The sequence below is a fragment of the Nyctibius grandis genome, chromosome 4 (assembly GCF_013368605.1).
Source record: "Nyctibius grandis isolate bNycGra1 chromosome 4, bNycGra1.pri, whole genome shotgun sequence".
In the NCBI taxonomy this organism is placed as follows: domain Eukaryota; kingdom Metazoa; phylum Chordata; class Aves; order Nyctibiiformes; family Nyctibiidae; genus Nyctibius; species Nyctibius grandis.
This window is the reverse complement of record NC_090661.1, coordinates 98,883,524-98,903,903: the sequence shown is the minus strand read 5'-3', so window position 1 is coordinate 98,903,903 and position 20,380 is coordinate 98,883,524. Positions and strand designations below refer to the sequence as shown.

Here is a 20,380-nt window from a genome sequence, read left to right as displayed (position 1 = left end):
TTCTGCTAGAATGCCTACAATGCTGCTCCAAAAGCTAGCGTAGCCAAATGGTTACAAGGCATTGTGTATTCTTACATGGTAGTGTTGATGATCAAAATGAAACTACAAAAAGCATCAACCTTCTACCTACAACTAAGCAGACAGTTCACAGTCCAACTGTTATTTCAAAAGACTTGTTGCGTTACAATTTATGTGCTATATTGTTATTTTAAAATAGTGACAGTTCCAGATGATCACTCTCAACCTGCCTCTTAATACCAGGTTTTCAGATGGGTTTAAACCTAATTTCCAATCTAATCTTGTGATTCAGAGTGTAATTCAGTAAGTAATCAATTGCCTTCAGCAGCTATATTAAAGTTTTCCTCATATGCTGTAAACATATGCTATCAGGTAAAAAAAGATTTGTTCATTTTACAGATGCAAGTCAAAGGTAACTTCTGGAGTTTGGTTAGGACTCCTTCCTCCCTTACACTCCTTCTGCACTGGTCTGACTCTGCTGCTTTCATTTTACATGGATGTAGCTGAAGTATGTTTTATGTCCCTTGCTTAAGTGTAAGTTGCTAATCACTTAGAACAACCATGAAGTATCGCTTAATCTGTTCACAAAATGAGAGGACTACCTCTTAATCATACCGGCTCTATGAATACAAAGTGTGTTTGGCTGGAAATTCAGAAGTAGTCGTTAGTAAAAGGCAAGTGACTTTGCAGAACAAGTTAAGATGCTGTAAAGTACATTTCTGTAAGACAACAGCAGTAGATGTGGATTTCTCATTATCTGTTAAATGGTGACTCCCAGGGAAGAGAGAAAAAAAAGGAAAAAGGAAATGCTAAACCAAATTCTTTCCTCAATCCATGTATGTGATACAGCAATGGCGTTAAAAGGGGGCAAGTGAATGGAGAAAGGCACATTTTGGTCATGATGAGAAAGAAGCTGTCAGACTTCAACTACAATGGTGTACTAAAAGAAATCTCTACATTAGAAGAGTGTATTTGAAACCAATTACTGCCCTTACATGTCCAGCTTATAAAATCACAAGACTAAATTAGGATTCTACATTATTTTATTTCCCTCTTAAAATATAGCATCGAAGTCCTGCACACATATAAATATCCCTACAGTTTCTTACACACTTTCTATCCATCATTACTTAAAGTGCCCAACTGTGAACATTAAAAATAAAAACATTACTGTTAAGAGTGGCTACACTTATAGAAGGACTGGTATTCTGACAATGCAGGCCACTGATTTTACAAAAATCACCTGCAAAAGAATACACCCTAAACAACACGCATCAATATTAACCCTGCAGTAGTTGGTTTGGTTTTTTTTTTTCCACTCAGCTGATCTAAAAGTGATTAATGTACAGGGTTTATTTTTGAAACATGTCTTTTACATAGTGTAAGAATAAAGGATAAATGCATTACTTTCTTTCTAACTCCCTCCTTCCCCCACAAAGTGTTTACTGTGTCCCAAGCTGCTATGTTGATTAAAAACCAGTTGAAAAGAGCTCTGGAAATGCATGCAACTTAAAATTCACTTAAACACACTTTAAGTTATAAAGTCTGAGAGATTTTAATTTCAGCACAGGGCTATGGTTCAGTTGGATTATTAGGTGTGTTTGTCGTGGTGGTGAGATTGGTAAACACTTCTTCCTTAGTTTCAGGCTGATGTCTTTCCATTTTGGTTTCCTCTTTAGCATCTTTATTACTGGTATCTCCCTTGCTCTTGGCTACCACAGGTTCAATCTCCATGATTTCCTGTGGTGGCTTAGGCTCTGGCAAATTTGGCTGAAGTCCATCAACTTGAACTGATTCTGGGACATCTTCTGCTTTCTGTTCAAGTCTTTCCAAAATGTTCTGGACCTTCCTCACACCATCTCTCCTGGCCTGGCGCACATCCGCACGACCCTCAGGGTCCACTGAGTCTAGGGCTAGCAACTCTTTGGTCAAATACTCTTCAATCATCAAGTATTTTTTGTCAGTTTTCTTGCCTTCAAAGGAGTCGACTGCCTGCTCCAGCATTTGTACTTTCTCCAGAATTGCCTCCACTTTCAAAACACCAGGATGCTTTTGAGGTTCTCCTGTTTCCATTGTCTTCGGTGTCACCGCTTCTTCAGGAGGAGGCCGTTCCTGTGGGGGAACAACCTTAGCCTGGCAGGGAACCTTTTTATCAGTTTTCTCTGCCATGGCTGGAGGCTTCTGGGGTGGTAGTTTGGGATCTGGTTCTTGGTGGGTGACCTGAATTGGGATATATGATGACGGCACCTCAGTTTCGGGTAGTGGGACTGCCTTGTTTTCAGGTTTGATTTCAGGCGGTGCGGGTGGTCTTGGTGGCTCTTGAGGTGGGACTTGTTGTTGAGAAACCTGGTGAGCGAGACAAGTTTGTGTTGAGATACAATGAACAATGCTCCTTATTTCCTTCTAAAGAACAAGTAACCTAACATCCAGTTTTCTGTACTTCTAGAAGTGCCACTTTCACACATGCCAGATAATTAATCTTTCCTGTGCATTGCTGAATTTACTGTTTTAAAATAGAAAAAAAAAAGCACTGGGCTGAAGAGTTCAGTTACTGTTTTCAAGCTATTGCAGAGTACAAGCACCAACCGACTCTCAAAGACATTAAACTTCAACCCACCAAATCCTGCCCAGGCTCACTAAAATCAGCCCTACAAGCAGTTTTATATGATAGGACCTTAGAGCAAAGCCCTCACCTGACTTAAGTCACTAAGATTTGTTGCAACTGACTGCAGCACGATCCAGATTTCATCCTCAGTGTGTCAATAACTGAGAGCTGGTGTTTCTTGAAAAGCTAACTACTTTGCTGGGTTTTAATCACATTTTGGGCTATTCTCATCCTGTTCCTGTTTTCAGGACATTCCTTTTTTCCTAGTGATTATTTTTCTGATTTTATCTTTTGAGTATTTACATACAGAGGTTATTATGTCAATCTTATTACACTGTAGCAATTAGAGACAATCCCTGGGATTACTACAGATCTAACAGTCACCAAATCAGAAATCTCTTGAAATCAAGATTAGTTTTGAAATCTTAGCAGAAAACTGAAATTCCTGAGAGTTGTTATTTTCCTTCCTGTCACCCCCTTCACTTATTTGTGCACATATGCAATACAGTGATTTTGGAAAGGTACCAGGATCCAGCTCTCATGGATTTATTAGATGGCTAAAGTAAAATACCTACATTTATATTTAAACCAAGTAATGGCCTGCACTGACAATCTGTTAATGCTTTACCCATTAAACGTAGAATTTTACTAGGGAGCTCAAATTCTAGCATTATAACCTAGAATATGCCATTAAATCTGAAGTCTTCATTGTTTTGTCCTAGCACCTGGGTGTTCAAAAATATTAACCTAATCCTGCTCCTCTCATTTTCAATATGAAATCTCTCCAGAGAGGAAATCAAGGCTTGTTTTTATACACATCCCCTTCCACACACTCACAGTTGTCAAATTCCCAGTAGTCTTTAACTGTAGTTTTAGTACTAATTTTAACATGGAAAAAAATGTTCAATGAGCTACATGTTCTATGAGCAAGAGCATGCTTCATATAAGAAGAATAACAAGCTCTAAGATTAGATTTTGCTGATCCTCTTTCTTCGTAACTAAAATTACTTTGTGCATCTGATGCTATCCTGAATGGTTGAGACATCAATGAGGTGTATTTACACAGATGCCACAAATCCCACAGACCTGATTTTCTTCTCACAAACATAATGCAACATCAGTGACCTCAGTGTAATTACACCAAATTATACTCTGACGAGAGCAAAATCAAATCGTGTTAAATTGTATTCCAGTGATCCAAAGACTCCACAGTCCTGATAGGCAGAAAGGCAGCTTGCTACTAGTGTACTATCTCAGTATCTCCCAGTTTGTTTAAATCCAGAAATGGAGACTGCTTTACATGCTTTCACGTACCTGTTAGTAAAAGCTAACTTTGCAGCTCTAGCCTGCCAGGGGCAGGTAATTCCCTTCCCCATTCTACATACCTGGGGTCTGTCTACAACTGTCTGCACTCTGATGGGAGCTGGGGGCTGTATCTGGGTGGTAACTCTGGCCGGTGAACTTTCACGGCTCGATGAACCTCTCTGAGACACTCTGAATGGAGACTGCGCTCGCGTTGTCTTAGGCTCCCTCTCTTCTGGTTGAATTTTGTGAAACACTGGTTGGTGGGCATGGTATTCGCTCTGCTGGGCAGGGTAGTGTGTCTTCTGTGCCTGATGGTAGACTTGTGTTGGTTGCCGTTGGATATTTTCGTGGATCACGGGAATTGGGATATAACCACGAGGAAGCTGATGGCTTCCTGCGTTGGGTCTGCCAGAGGACTGAGGGGAAACGGTTGGAGAATCAGAAGCTCCAGAAGATTGAGACTGCCATGAAAACAAAATCCGTTATTAAATTTTAACCATTTTGTGCTCACAGTACTTTTCATTTCCAAAGAGAAAAGAAATGAAAAGTGGTCATAGAAACTGAACTTGTACTTCCGGCATGCAAAGGATCCACTTCCTTGTTTTCTTGGCCAAGGGCCTCACCAGACAACCACAGAAGTTGTGAGAGAGCACCATTATAACAAGTAGAAACCTGAGCTACAGCATTCCCAGCCCTCAAATGAGCAGGGAGTGGATGCTCAGTCAGAATGTTTGCTGCTTTTGCATGGCTGTTCCTGTCTAAACCTGTAAAATTTGAGGCAAACTAAAGTTAAGCAAACAAATTATACACTGGAGACAAAAACAAACCCCTAACACAGGCACACAACATTTAGACTTCTGATCCCTGTCACACTAACAGATTTTGTTTGTTTTGGTTTGGTTTTTAAAGCATGTAATTGGGTAGCAGGCTATGGCAATGCACATATGGCTAATGCCCCCTTTTCACCCCAAAGACCTTCCGACACCTTAGCCCCCTGGCACCAGCAGTGAGAGCTGTGCTAGCTTAAACCTGCTGTTAGCAGGAGCAAGCACCAGGCTTGCTGCAGAATCCCGTTCCCAGCGTGTTCCAGGTTGTGGGGCTGCAGTTTGGGGAAAGGCAGATTATTTGCTCACAGCTCCCTCCTTCCTCCTGCTATGCCAATCCATCACCTCACCTACTTTGCACCAGCTCCAGCAGCTGCCAGGTTATTCCCTGACCAGTTTCACTTGCTATGTAAGAGGGAAAAAAAATATTTCCTGATGAGTTTGTTACACAGCTCAGTGAAAGGCCAGGTCAGACTGGAGGAAGAGAAGGGCAGGCAAGGCAGGAGAAGGGGAACAAGACCTCTCTCTTTTGGTGCTGGTGAACTGCTCAGCTCAGCTGCCCATGGAACAGCAACCTTAAATAAATAAATGCTGGTTTCTATCATGGTACCCGTCACTGCCACTACTGGTGGCCTTGTCAACATGGGGTTTATAGGCGCAACCACAGGCTCTGGTCACTTAATACCCACACTGTGCTTCCTAAGCTTGTAACAGCAAGTTCTGAGGTCCTCAGTAGTTATCTCAGAGGACTTCAGTAAGAGGCACAGAAGACATGCTCATGAAGCTGCTCTGCGTACAGGATAAAGTGCATTCCCAACTGTACAGTGTTGGGAGAAGGAAAAGCTGAGCCTCTTGTCCTGGCACTGCACGGACAAGGCATTGTTAGTCGAGTCAGCCGAGACACCTGCTAACAGAATCTTAATTACGTTGTTCAGACTTCAAACAGGTTTCAGAGCCATCACTGCTGAATTACAGACCTGGTGATATATTTTCAGCTTGGTGAAGGCTGTATTTCCTGCTCATCTTACTTTGAATAAAAATGAGGTTGATATTTCCATGTATTACAAGAATACAAATTCTGCTAATTCTCTAGAGAGAAGAGGCAAACCAAAATCCTACCTTCTGAAATGCAAAGTAAGCAGGGTGACTTTTATTTTTTTTTTTAAGTTTATCGTTTGAAAGTATTTTAACATGCCACTGAATGACAAAAATACTTTACAATTAATTTTTAATGCTGTATATATGTAAATCTATACACTTAATACAACTGAAGTATTAAATTGGAAAGCAAAGATCACAGCAGTTCAACTTCTCAAATGGCCTGGGTTGTTAGCTAACTGGCCACTTTCATTTTTTCTCTCCCACTTTGTTCTCTTCAGTTTCTGACTCATGGTGCAGAATACAAGAGATTTGCCTGTATCCTGTGCTTGTGGGGGAACCAGTATAAACCCTAAATCAATTCTCCCCTGCTGCAGGACCTGCACAGTGCAGAGGCTCCCTTTCTCCATAAGCCATTGACATGCATTTAGTTCTGCAGAATCATTCCAGAATGAAAGCAGGCAATGCTAGAAAACCTTACATATTTCTGCTGCCATGACTGTGCACTTTTGCATTTTAATACTCTGGAAGTATTGGGAAAATGTAATCCTGTGGCAAGTTCGGCTTTCTGAAGGATAAACTACTCATGTGACATTCAGGTCATAAATGCTGCAGAGACCAATGCAAACACATCCCAGCAATACTGACAAGTTACCTCGGGTCCGTGTGCGGCTGGCGCTTGGGCTGCTGCAGCTGCTGGTGTCTGTCCACATTGTTTATCTGTCTGAGAAGCCTCCGTCGGTCCCCTTGGAGGGGACTCGGGGCCAGCATAGGCCCCTCTTAGAGGTGGCTGCACCTGCACCGTGGTAGGCACAGCTTCTATCTTGTATCGCTGCACACCAGGCTGTGGAGCAGAAAAGCACGGGTGCTGCTGTCTGCCATCGATGCCCTCGTGGATGACGGGAATAGGGATATAGCCAACCCGGAGCTTGGGGTATCCCATGTTTCCTTCTCTTGCCAGTGGCTGCTTGGGGCTGTCACGAGATGGACCGTTTGCTGATGACTGGCCTTCCTAGAAGTTAAAAACATCACATAGCACTTGGTGGTAGCTTGGCTCAATACACCTGGTGAGAAAAAGCTGCCCTGAAAGTTTGTCCTAAAAGCAGTATCAGCTGCGTATGAGAAGTTGAGACCCTCTCGGGTCCGTGCCGGGCAGCTAACAGTGTGTGCTAACGCTCCAGATCTGCAGGCAAGGGAAAAGAGTAAGCCAAGAAATCTGCTTATGTACAAGTCTTTCACCCCCACTTCTCATAAATAACAACTTAGCCTTTAAGATACCTGCCTAATTACAACAACTTAGCACACATTACTTGCATTTAGCCACCAGCCCACCCCCCTCAGACAGAGCTCCTCCAAACAAGTGCCTGTGGGACCGGAGACATTTCCTTAGCACCTCTCAGAACTCACCCAGTGCTATAGATAACATCTGACAAGAAACTTTAAAGGAAGCCTAATCCCATCAGAAGCGCAACATTGGCTGGTGGTGTTCTTCCCACTGGCTATCTGAAGAGTTACTAATGCCGCATACTGAAGGATGTATTCACTTTCAGCTATGGGAGGATCCAGTTCAGTAAATCCTGAAGGAGAGACGAGGGGAAGACGGGACAGCATAACAAACAGGAAAATGCCGAAAAGCAAGATAAAATAAATCCCTGCGTTCTCAGTATGCTCACTGGACAACGTCAAAGCTCTGGCAAGGCTGGAAGTGGTTTGTACTAAGAGCCCTCACAAGTCCTCTAGTAAGTTCTTCCTGCATCGGTCGTTCTATTTTGAGGCCCTGCGAGGGCCAAGTTCCAGATGTATCTCTAAGTCAGATCATATAACAAGCACCTCTGTCATTCAGAGGGTAATGTCATTATTCAGTAAGAGGAGAATTTAATAAGGGGACATATGGTGCAAGTGTTGGAAACCCTATTTTTAAAGAGGTGTTTAAGCTGCAGAAATATTTAATGTCGCTCCTGTACACATTAATATAGTAATTCATTAAGAATTAACTATTTTACCAACCAGATTTTGAGTGTTCTTCCTATGTGAGAGTATCCTCTTAAAACAAGTAATTTCTGAGAATTCCTGTAACAATGAAACTGCAGAGAATAAAGGCTATTACTTAGGTAAGCTAGTAAAATAAAGATAACAAGTACTGAAAGGAACAAGTTCAAAGTCAGAGCCCTGACGTTGCATTTCCTTTTACTCATTAAAAAAACCCTCCACAAACAAAGGAAAAATTCTGAAAGAGGCATAGCAGAGCCAGGCCTAGAAGGTTCGCACAGAGAAGTAGTTTGAAGTTGGCTTTTCCACTTGCAGAACAAGGATGACCTCATGCCAAGGTCTGCACCGGGATCCACTGCCGACAGATGAGTCATTTTAAATTCACTCTACCAGGAGAGCACATTCCTCTGCTCAACACAGGCTGTCCAGGGGCTTCACTCAGGACCCTGAGCACCAACAAGCATTTGCCAGTTCACCTTCTACCAGCGTAACCCCTAATCCGCAGTACTCCTGGCAGCCGTCTCTCCCAGGATCTGGAGGGACGCGCAGTTACGCCAGCAAATTGCATTTGCCACAAAATAAATTTGAGGTGCGCTCAGCTAGCAACAATGCGAGGCCGCGTCGGAGCCAAATGTCTGCCAGGCAAGCGGAGCCGAGCGGGCTGCCGAGCAGGGAGGGAAACTGATGATTCGACAGTCGGAAGAAGCACCTTGCTGCTCCGCGCTGACTCGATGCATTCTGCGCCCCGCGTGCGCCAGCTGCTCGGCACAGTGTCCCTGCGGAGGGAGCAGGCGGCAGGCTGCGGCTGTAACACGAGAGTTCACAGCCAGCCACCCCACCTACAGGCACCGCTCCCACGGCTATAAAAAGGAGAGTCACTCCCTACCAGCGCTGTCAGACTCCCCACGGGAAGGGTCGGTGCTGGGAAGGGTTTAGGAGCTGGGTGAGCCAGCAGCACCTACAGATGCCCTGACATGAGAAGGCTCTTGGCCACACTTGCTCCACTCCACCGGGGCGTACAACAAACCTGCCCTAAGGGATTAGTTGCCAGCTCCTCTCTCTCTTGGCATTTTAGGGGTCTGCAATGTTTTGAACTGCTCCATTTGAGGATAAACCCTTCAATCTCCTGGAGTAATCCACAACAATAAATCCTTGTCAAGGCTTCAACATGGACAGTGTCCCTCTCCCCCCACCCTCCATGAACCCCCTCCTCAGGGTCTGACTATGGACTTCCCCTCCTTTGTCTTCATTTTCAGACCCCTGAGGCTGCCCTTGTTTTGAACCATCTTAGCAACCTGAGAAATCTGCCTCTGCAACTTAAGGCCTGGTAAGAAATACAAAAGAAGCAACCCCAAACCAAAGAAAAATCAGGCTGGACCGCTTTTTCAAACAATTCCAAAACAAAATCAGGTTGGAGTGCTTTTTCAAACAATTTAGTTTATATCTGAAGTGAAACTTTTGGCAAGTATAATACTTTTTTTTTTTTTTAATAGAAACACTGGCCTCTCTTTAAGAACCACAGCATAAACTATACTCTCATAATTTGTCATTTATTCTTACAGCTTCAGACAACCTGTGCTGCTCCTCTGGAAAGTTATCATTTCAAGTTGGTCCTTTGCTCCAGGCTTTTTTTTTGACCCTGTAGTCAGGTCTGCTAACCACGGAGGACCTTTTTTTTTTTGTGTGTGTGTGTGTGTGTCTCTTAACAGTGCAGTCACATTACAGCAGTCCTCAGTGAAGGAACAAATGCAGCGTCCCTTTTTTTTCCCCACTGTCAATAGCTCTGAGGCACAAAGATCAGATTTAGGAAAGGTGCTCTCATCACAACTGCTCTTCCTGATCCACACTGTTCTCTTCAACACTTAATTATTATTTAACTCTAAAAAACAGTAAGAAACCGTTAGCCAGTTTGTACCACTACATCCTCAACATTCCTTCTTCTTTCCCATTCCCTTTCTCCCCATCATACGTCCATGAACATGCACAATCTGCATGCCTTGAGACACCCTGCACCGAGGCACGACACCGCAGCACCATGACCAAAGACTGAAGAGGCCTTGGGGTCAGGTGGACAGCTACAAGTGGTTCAGGCTTGGTTTTAGTGAGGATCCAGCACAATGGCAAGTGCATATGGATCCCAGTATCCCCACAGTCAGGCTTTTGGCCAAAGCCGTTCTGTTTTGTGCAAGTGAGCCTGCGTTTCCAGCCTGGGCAAACAGGTTCTTGAAGACTTCAGGAGAAGCGCGGGTGTGCCTGGGGACACTGCGACAAGGGGGAGGAACGGAATCAAACTCTGGAAAACTCTCATCGTAACGCTACAGAGAAGAGATTCATGGATTCCCTGTGAATGCTTTAATTCCTGTTTCACAGGATAGCCAGCTAGGAGACCAAAAATGGCCATTTTTTGGTTTTATTTGCCTTCTATCAAATACAGTTCTTGCTCATTATATTAACAAACGTGTTATACGAAAAAGCCCAGAGCTCACCTTTAACACAAATCTGCACAGAGAGACATGACCAATAAATGAATGACAAGCCTTAGTCCATCATCCTTCACAGTTTTACTACAAAAAACAGGAACCCAACTCCAATTTCTGCATTAAAAAACTGAAGTAAATTTTTCCTGCCCTCATCCAAGGAAACAAGTTCTTTGACAATAAAACTGAAAGTAATTATAAGCAACAGAACATCGATGGATTTTCCCAGAAGTAGCAGGACTGAGAACCAGCATTGCAGGAATCCCGGGTGTGATCACACGCTTATTTTACATTTAAGAGACAGAATCCTCAAAAAAGGAGGAGCACAAAAATGCAAAAAAAATCCCTCAAGCAGCTCAGAAATGTTGATAACAGTCATGGCCTACACTTCAGGTAGCCTGAAACACCAGCAGAAACTCAGACCCAATCCACCATTTCAGGGGGTACCGAGCAAGTGCAAAGGAGTCCCCATCACCAGTCAAACCAGAGAGAAAAGCATCGCTGTTGTCTTGAACAAGCTGCAAGTGCGACAGCCGAGCCGTGCTGGGAGATCTGCTCCGGAGGAATGACAGGGCTTCCACCTCTCGGGATGAGGACATGTGTTTCTGTTGTGAGGCCATCACCATGATAAATAAAGGTGCAGCCAGCACAAGTTGTGCAACTGGAAAAAACACTTCATACCCCTACATCCTACTCCTGGCTTCCCATGGGCAGGGCACGGTCAGGAGCGACGCTAAAATCCTCAAACTTGCTCAGATTTTAAGCGAGTTCTGACACTGTGTGCCACTGGAATGAAAAAACTGACAGCAAGAGAAAAACCTTGCAACAAAACTCCCAGTACAGCTGTACTACCTATCCAGAGTGGATAATGGCATAACCCCTAATGTGCCTCAGTGATTGCTCAAGTGTTATTCCAGACTGAAACACGGAAACCTGCAAATTCAGTCCCTGCTGATGCTAGCAAATCGCCACTGAAGTCATCCGGATGGCTGTAGCAAGAGAATGAATGAAATTTGACAAAATATTCTGTGTGCACGCTAGATTACCTGAATAGTTGTATCGAACTTGGAATCTCCCTTTTGAGACTGCTTGCATAATACATTTTTCATTCCTCTTATACTAAAATGGTCTACAGAAAAAGAAGTTAAAAAGCAAGTTCTGCTGCCACCACATTCTTGCAGTTTTCTAGACCTGTACTGATACTATTTGTGGTACAGTAAACTCAGTTCTCTAAAGCATGTATGTATTACACACACGTGTAGCACCTTTGTAACTCTTGCAGAGCAGCAGTGCAAATATTTAAATTGTATTTGTTTGGTAAATATTATCTAGCAAAGGAACACAAATTGTACAAACATTACCAAGAGATGAAATACCTTTCTGTATGCAAACAGAAGGTCTACTGATTTCAGTATGGTTCTGAACTTTTAAGCTGCTGCTGTAAAGAGTATCATGTCAATAAAAGTATTCTAGTTGCTCAAATGACTGAGAAAATGCCAGTATCTGACAAAATCTGACTGAGCACACTTCCCATGATTTTAAGCCTGCATCCTACGTGTTTAGGAAGAAGGGAGTAGTATGATTCTGCTCTTTCACAACAGAATACAACAATATAACTAAAATGAGTGACCGAAATACGGTAACTACGTTTTCTTTGCACATATACTCAAATCTATTTTTTATCAGAAATTGCCATGAATAATCAAAAAAGCCAGTAGTACCTCATATTCAAATCTAAGAATGAGGTACCAATTCTATTTATTTTTTTAAAAAAAATACCAGTTTATGTCATGGAAAGGCAAAACTTTCACCATTAGAACTGAATTCCATATCTGCTTGCATTTTACTTTTGGCCAGACCTTTTTTTTCTTCTCTGTTACACTAACTAGACAAATCAAAACTACTACACTAGCTTTGCTACTGATAGAAATCAGCATATCCAAGTATTCGTTGTAACTTGGGTAAAGTACCAAACAGTTTCTCAAGAGTGCTTTGTATTTAAGCATATTAATAGTACAACATTACCATAAAATACGTTTCATTAATACTTCCCAGAGTACAACACAAGTGGGAAGGTGGAGAGTGATTTGCTCTCTGCGCTGGCCCCAAACTTCCTACTGCCGGCCTTGAGCTGCTGAAGATTTTTACATTCTCACTCTTTTACTCACAATTTGTGCTTAAATATATACACTGAGCACATAAGCATTTGAGCAAGATATCATTAGCTAATGACTGAAGGAAACCATGAATAAGCTTAGTCGCATGAGCTGTCTCAGTAGAACATCATGTAACCCATTTATACGCCAAGCTGCTTTTGATGTTTTACTTGTTGAATGCTGAGTTTTATTTCCTAACATACACATGTGTAGGCAAATAGGCCTTTTGTTCTCTCTTGTAATTATCATGTTGTATTATACAAGTATTACATTAACATATGCTCTGATGAATCACAATGATGTCATTAGAAAGGAATAATCACTATTAAAAATTGAAGGATAAATCTAATCCTAAGATTTCCAGAACAGAGGCGCCTTACTGGAGCAAATACGTTGGCTATCTTGCAGACCAATCTTCTTTCAGGAAACTAAAACTGTTCTTTTTTGACCACTAATATTATTCTTTTCTTAGGCTAAAATGCCTTGGCACAGACATGACAACACTTGCCCTTTATGCCCACGAGTGGAAGCTGGCCCCTGCACAGAAACCATCCAACAGGCCAAAGTGAACACGTCCAGAGAAAGCAGCAACAACTGCTACAAAGAGCAGAGCGCTCTTAGGAGAGAGCTGGTGTCACCACCCGTCCTGCCAGCTTTAATGGACGGGGTTAGAGAAAAGCCCTTTAGAGCGCTAACAGAAATATCCTTGTCAAGGGTGATGAAAATGACACACTTTATTCAGTTATTTCTGTTCATGCCTGCTCACCTAGGAACCAGGTGGTCAACCTGTTGCTCTCCTGCTATTAGCTGTGAGCCAGAAATTTGGAACACAGAAGAAAGTACAAGCCTCAAGAATTAGCAAACAATGCCCCATAAAAAAAGGAGAATCAACAGCTGACAATTGAAGAGTCGGCTGTGAATTTCACAGGTTTATAGTCAGGGTCTACATTTGCATCTAAATTTCATTTTGCACAGAACAGTTTCCTGACTTCACTTCCTTAAAGAGCAATTTTCCAACACTATAAAAACACTTGCTACACTGTGCCCTATTTATCAATTCTAAGGCTTTGCCATCAGCCATAAAAACGTACTTTTGTGCTACCTGACCTACTGGGCAATGTTAGACAAGTTGCTTCACCATCCCATGTCTCATTTTCCTGTCTGTAAAACCAGGAAGGAAAAAGAATCAAACCAACAGCTTCTGCAATGTATTTGAAGATACAGCGTTTTTCGTCTATAATTAAGCAATTTGTGTGAACAAGCCATTTCTTCTATTTTATATTTATATTTAACTTGGCATGAAGAGAGGGCATAGCTGCCACAGAGAAAGGTGGAGACACAGCTTACCTAGAGAGTGATACCATCTATATACCCAAAGCGTATTGGATTGCTACCTGCCTTATCATGGTTCAAGTGGGAACAATTCTTTCTTTGCCACGTGGTTATGGAAAAGTCCTCCCTGTGTATATGTTACAAGTGTTAAAAATAGGATTCCTAGGTAAGAATGCTGCCACCTGGCACAAGTATTCTTCCCTTCTCCTTCAGAAAAGAGGTACGCTGTGTCAGGAGTTACCCGAGCCATGCAAGACCTTCCTCGCTTTTCCTCTTGCATGACTGCCCAGACACCGCCGCATTATTTCTAGTGTAATTTCTTCATGCTCATTTCTCTTATTTCCAGTTTGATCCACCCCTTGTTTTCATATTAATTGGTATAAATTAACTCCCTGCTTACCATGTTCTATCAAGGAGGGCTTTAAACAACTACACAAAGCAGCTTCAGGGGAATCTGGACAAAGCCAGTACACAACCCTCCAAAAATCCCCTACTGATAATTTTACCACTCCTACATATTATGCCTTTATATCGAGTTCCTTTTTAATCCAGTAACTGATTTATTAACCTGACTGTGACGGAATGCACATCAGCATAAGTACTGTAAAAAACACTGCAGGTAAAAGAGATCTAAATTGTTACCTAGTCTTACATTCCCTTCCACTGATGTGAACGACTGCAAAAGACGCAGTTTCAGAGAGGCTGTATTGAACTTTCAATGCAATTTCTAATTTGGTCTACCAAGAATTTTTCAGTCAATTCAAACGTGAGAAGTCAGCGCTCAAAAATAAGTTCACCGCTAAAGAGATGGGAATGGAGTGACTTAAGACTTATTTGGGGAAGCAGAAAGAAAAGAGATGCAACAGTCATGAAGGGTGAGGATGGAAACTTAGGTGTAGTTAGTTGTTCCCCAAATACCAATGAAGCCATCAGTAAGAGGGTAAGATGGCCGCTGCTTCCTTTGTTTAGGCCTGTGCAGTCACTGTTGTAACCAATAAATATATCACTTTTACGACTGCTCCCAGACTTTGTGGCTGGCTGGTACAGCTTTTATCTCAAACCGAAGGCATTAGTGAGCTATCGATCACTGTAACATTAGCTCAGTGAAGCTCAGCACAGTCAATTCCTTTGGTCTATTTTTAGTTGCAGTATTTCCCATTGGGTTTACTGCACATGGAAACAACAAATGGAAGGGGCATCAGTAAATACTTATGCCTGTCTTCTGTTTTCTTCTTTAAACGTAATCTATTTTTATTAACACTTTGGGGAAGGCCAAGTAAACAATTTGACATAAGACAATCTTGCAGAGAATATGCTGAGCTGTGATGGCATAACTTAACACAGGAGATACCAACAATAGCTAAGCAGAGGAAATCAATAATTCTACCAAAGAAAAGATAGTAAGAAGAGTGACATTGCTAGTAAACACTTTTTCAGTAAAAGTATGCATATACATGCTTCACAATATTGATTGTACCTTGTATTGTATTCTTTTAATGCCTTACTATTAACTAATTAGACACTTGGAAGAAAATCATTAGTCTACCAAGAGGTTTTGTTGATAAATGATTTTCAGTCATTTGCAAAGTCATGGCTTATTTCTCACTGGAGTGTGGTAAGAGATTGACTGTTCTTTCTCAGGAAGGTCTCCCCAGTCCAGCCTTGTACTGCAATGATTTCATACAAGCAACAGAGCTAAACATGCAGAGGAAGAACACCCATACTTCATGGGGGTAAAAAAAGGCCAGACTGAATGAGAACATAACAGAGAGCCGTATGAATTGATGAACGCACCTAAAATATATAGTTAAATGCAAAATCAAGGTCTGGTTCCGTTGATTTAAAATGGCTCTGTCATAGGTTAAACTTTTAAAAGAGCCATTTCTCGTTTTACCTGATTATCTATCTGATACAGTTTACTGCAGTCAGCATAGGTACACTGATGTCAAGCCTAGAGTGGGAAGACCAAGGTCAACCATTTGGGAAAAATGGGACTTCATTATTACTACTGCCTCAGCTATGTTACTTAGCCAGGAAAGCTCAGCTAGGTTTAGACTGGTGCTCAATTCATTGCCCACTTACAGTGTAACACCTCATTTGGTTGCCTAGGTCTCTTCAAAAAGGGAACTATTCAGAGAGAGAATGTTGATAGATAATAGTTCAAGGGTTATTTAAAGAACATCATAAAGGTGATTAAAAAAATTGTGAGTTTCACTGGCTGATTTGAATGAAAGCAAGGCAGTGATAAAGTTAGTACAAGTTTGATCTTCGTATAATCAACCTTGAAAAGGTGCATAAAGTCTGACAGACAGTCAGCTTTTGCAATTCTCAGATCACTTCTAAAACCCCCAAGTTCTCATTTGAGCTAGACTTGAGAATGAGGGAAATCAGAAAGCTGTTCACATCTAGTCTCTCCTTCTGCCTACATCTGTGATTTTGTCCTTCCTACCTGTTTAGGTTAAAAAACAAAAAAAAAGTCTAACACCTTCAAAAATCACTGCTGGTTTTGGAATTCAATGCCAGTGGTTAATCTGTCTTCTTTGGCATTGTCCAGCTAAGAAATATTATTTAGGAAGAGAAATGCTTTCCTTGGGCCTGATTCTGAGATTATTTTGCTAAATAGTACCTGTCCTTGTGAAATACACGGGTCCTTAACAAACAAACTTCAGAAGCTGTCCATTAATTCCAGCAGATAGTCTTAACTCAAGGCTCTGACAAATGGCTGTATGAGATCAGTTAGACACAACTTCTACCACCACAAACTGGAGGTTTTTTCCTTTGAACAACATTAGACAGGAACTCCCAAAAATCAACAATCTTCCATATTCACCTCTGGAAGCATTTATCTCTGTCTCTCTCAATGAATGATCCCAAAGCATACACACATTCCTGCTTAGATTCAGCAGTAACAGATTTTCCTGTTTGGAATTTCACATCAGATGGGGGTGAAAACTTGTTTTGTTTCAGGCACCCCCTCAAGCCCAGCGCTGATCCATCAGAGTACTTCAAATTCTGTTTCCACACAATTACCAAAAGCAGCTTAAATGTGACTTTTCTGTTAAGTGGCTTAGTTTCAAGTGGTATTTCCGTAACAAAAGCCTTTGAGTAAACAGCACACTTTCCTTCTCAAGTGTGTTTTATGGTTATAAAAAACATACTATATATTATTTTTATTGCCATAACAGCCAGTGTTAACAGGTGCCTCAATATAGCAGGAAGATGGTGCCTCCAAAAAGCAGTTAAAGCACTTTTTCCTATGCCAGTCTCAATATTCACATTATCAAATTACAGTTTTCTAAGACTTCTTTGTATTATTACTAGAATTATGCCCTTTATTTATCTAATAAACTAGCCCTTAAAAAGATGAAAAGGGGGTTAATTTACGACAGAAAAGTACGTCCTTTTCCTTTCTCTTCAACCCCAGTCTGCCTCACACCAAGCTTTCAGTCACGGTCTGCACTCACAAACTGGGCAATTACTATTTTAAGAAACACTAAGTTCTTAAAATAATAACAAATAATAAGACTTATTGAGTGCTTTGATCCTCCCGTTTTATGTAAGGCTACGAGAGAAAGAGTTGCAATAGATACGTCGAAGACACATTTTGAACACAGCAGGTATCTCCCAACCGCTGTATTTTTCACGTTTAGCACACGATTAGATGCAATTCGGGGGCAGCACCCAGCAGCACCCTCCTTCCCGGCTCCCCCCGGCGCGGTGGGGCGGGTCCCGCCCGCGGCAGGGCCAGCGCCGCCGCCCGGGCCCCGCGCAGGGCCGCTCCGGCGGGGCGGGCCCGGCCCGGCCCCTCCCCGGCGGCAGCCGGCCTCGGGCTGCCGGCCAGCCGCACGGCTCCGGCCACGGAGCTCCGCGCCCGGGTACGTGGCGGAGCCTCCTTGCAGGCCGGGGGAGGGGGCAGCCGGGGCGGCCACAGCCAAGCCAGCCCGCTCCGCCGGGCCGGCAAGGGCGGGTGCGCGGGGGAAGCGGTGCTGCTGGCGGAGAAGCGCACGGAAAGGCCGGGGGAAGCGTTTTCCCACCGGGCAACTTCTACTTCGCCTCAAGTTTCCAGCACTTTCTGCCTACAGCCACTGCACTGCGAAAATACCAGCGCCGGTCCAAGGGCTGTATGCCCCAAAACCGAGAATCTGACCCGAAAGGGCCATTGCCGCGGGCCCCGACAGCCACGGCCGCTCTGCCCGCCGCGCCTCTCCTTCCATGGACATATTTGGACTAAGAAACGGCTTTTCTCTGAGCATGCTTAGGAACAAAACCAGACCAGACGGCTACTGAGATAGTTTGTGACTAGGGGAAAAAAAAAAAAAAAGAAAAAAAAAAAGAAGGAAAACAAAACTTGACAATTAAAGGCCGGGCTGGGTTTGTTATTTTTTTAAGGGCATTCATAGTTTGGGCTGTTCACAGCTGAAAAATAAATCAAAGCTCACGTCTCCCCCGGCAGGCCGGGTGGACTTCACCAACTTTAAATAAACATTACGGGGCCGAGGTATCAAATGATTTAACGCACAAAAAAGGGACTGCAGTGCGTCAGAGACAAAAGGCAGCTCCTGCCCTCACGGCATCGCCATGCGCTATGGGGGGGGCGCCCGGCCCCCCCAGCCCACCGCGGGCCGCCCCTCCGGGACGGGACTGGGACACGGACACGGACAGGGACAGGGAGGGCTGGGGCCGCCGCCCGCCGTACCTGCGCCGCCGCCCGCAGCCGCGGGTCGCTCCAGGTGGTGGTGCGGCTGTTGTGATCCACGAAGAAGGGCCAGCCCGTCTGCGGGTCGATCTTGATCTCCCAGCCGGGGGGCAGCGGCTCGGCGCTGCCCTCCATCTGCGGCGGTGGCGGGGAGTGCGCGGCGGCGCTCATGGCGGGTCGGGCCGTACCGAGCCGTACCTAACCGTTCCGTGCCGTGACGGGTGTCCAGTGCCGGGCGGGGCCGCCGGAGCGGCGGCTTTATCCGCCGCGGGGCGGGGGGGGCGGAGGCGCGGGGCTGGAAGTGTCTGGAAACGGCGGCGCGGGGCGCGGGGGGCGGTGGCGGAGGAGGGACGAGGGACGGGGGGAGGGACGCGGAGGAGGAGGGAGGCGGAGGACCTGGCTGGCTGGAAACTTCTGGTTGTCTCCAGCGCGGCTCGGCCGACCCTCGGGGTACCGGACACGTCTTCCCGGGGCCGGGTCGTGCCGCCCCGAGCGCTGCAGGCCGGCCCCAGCCCCGCGGCACCGGGCACGGACCGGGCCGGGCGTCCCCGGGTCCCTTTGCGCGCTGGCTCCGCAGGGCCACTCAGCGGGGCTGCGCTGCGTGCAGGCTCCGGGCACACGCGTGGGAAAGCGAATGTACAACGCGGAGCTGCTTCAGTGCTCTGGCCGGTCCCTGCTGCAGCTCTGAGTCTGGTTCCTCACAGCCTGCGTACTGGGCAAGCCGTGCCCTTGGAGAACCGACAGCCCTCCACACGCTCAGCGTGTCCTGTGTCCTTCGGCAGGGACACGATCGCTCGTTAACTCCTTCCTACTGCCTCGTGTAGGGAGCAAAAGCCCACAGCTCCGCCCTAAAGCTCCTTGCCCCGTGACTGACAATTCGACATTATAGTTGACAACAACAAAAATAGTGTTTCTTCCCAAATAAGGGTGTGGGCAGGCATTGTTCTGCAGGTTCTACTCGTTTGAACTTTCTCAGCTCTTTGCAAATATGTGTCTGTTTCACTTAGAAACACACCTCAAGGCAACGATGCATCTGTGAGCTTTAAAATCATCTTTCTCTGTGGGTGCTGTATCAGGGTGTCATGCACTCAGTGTGTTTCGTTTGAGGTAACTATATTTCACAACTACAGCACTTGTAGTCATCTGACAGTCACACGAGCAGCCACAGATGCCTGTTGATAGTTACTTTAAGTAGAAGACTGAATGCACAGTGTCCCTCAAGTGCAGACATTACCTGCCGCAAAGCTATTTGCTTCAAGGAGTTAAAAGTATGCATTCCTCAAAGATAGATGCTCATTACCAAAGTATCTCTCACTTTAGAAAAACCTGCCTGTTCACACCCCTGGGGCCAGTCAGGATCTCCTCCTGCTTGGGGCAGGATCAAAGATCTCTCGATACTGCTTGACACTGATATTCATCTTTTGACAGAGTGGGTTTTCTTTATCATGCTGACAAACCTGATGATTGCTCAGACTTGCTCCTTCATTCCTGCAGCTCTTCCATCCTGCACATCCCTCACTTTCAGAACCACACTGTGGTCCGTCATGGACCCAGATTTCTGTCCTCGTTGTGGTGTGCCCTTAACTCATAACTACTGTAAACAGACCATTTTTTCTCAGAGCATTTACTTTCAGCTGTCTGTACGATCATCACCATTACTGACTTACCTATTTCCCACAGCAACAAGTCACATACCTTGCGCACATCTTGCAGTCTTGGACTGTGGTGCCTATCCCTGGACGTATCTCCTACCTCTGCTACCTTTCATGCTCTCTCAGTGACACAAGACCTCTGCTCAGCCTCACTAATGTCAGCAGTTGCCTCAAAAGATGTAATAGCAGAGATTTATTCTGCTTCCAATCTGTAGAGATCTGCAGAGG

At 44.3% G+C, this 20,380-nt stretch overlaps 1 protein-coding gene and 1 long non-coding RNA gene across 3 annotated transcripts in view; one reads left to right on the top strand and one right to left on the bottom strand.

Moving 5' to 3' along the window:
- LOC137662368 (uncharacterized) overlaps positions 1–20,380 on the top strand; it is a 48,423-nt gene that overhangs the window by 21,417 nt on the left and 6,626 nt on the right. The window contains exon 5 of one of the 2 annotated variants that reach the window (XR_011047995.1): positions 12,945–13,031. The exons of the other annotated variant lie outside the window; for it this stretch is intronic. This is a non-coding gene — a long non-coding RNA (uncharacterized lncRNA). Of the gene's footprint in view, positions 1–12,944; positions 13,032–20,380 lie in introns of those variants that run through there. 2 annotated transcript variants of the gene reach the window in all.
- BAG3 (BAG cochaperone 3) lies at positions 1,044–18,769 on the bottom strand. The gene is made up of 4 exons (XM_068398720.1): positions 18,501–18,769; positions 6,506–6,862; positions 4,009–4,389; positions 1,044–2,364 (listed from the first exon to the last, which is right to left on the bottom strand). Exons 1-4 carry the CDS (start codon positions 18,669–18,671, stop codon positions 1,591–1,593), a joined length of 1,683 nt encoding a protein of 560 aa, XP_068254821.1. The 5' UTR covers positions 18,672–18,769; the 3' UTR covers positions 1,044–1,590.

What these genes read in the sequence shown, in the direction of transcription:
- BAG3 (XM_068398720.1), bottom strand. Translation starts at nt 18,671, where the DNA reads ATGAGCGCCGCCGCGCACTCCCCGCCACCGCCGCAGATGGAGGGCAGC. An exon ending in GGCTGCGGGCGGCGGCGCAG is followed by an intron (nt 6,863 to 18,500) that starts GTACGGCGGGCG and finishes TTTAACTTCTAG; the next exon opens with GAAGGCCAGTCATCAGCAAA. An exon ending in CAGTTGTAGACAGACCCCAG is followed by an intron (nt 2,365 to 4,008) that starts GTATGTAGAATG and finishes CTCGCTCACCAG; the next exon opens with GTTTCTCAACAACAAGTCCC.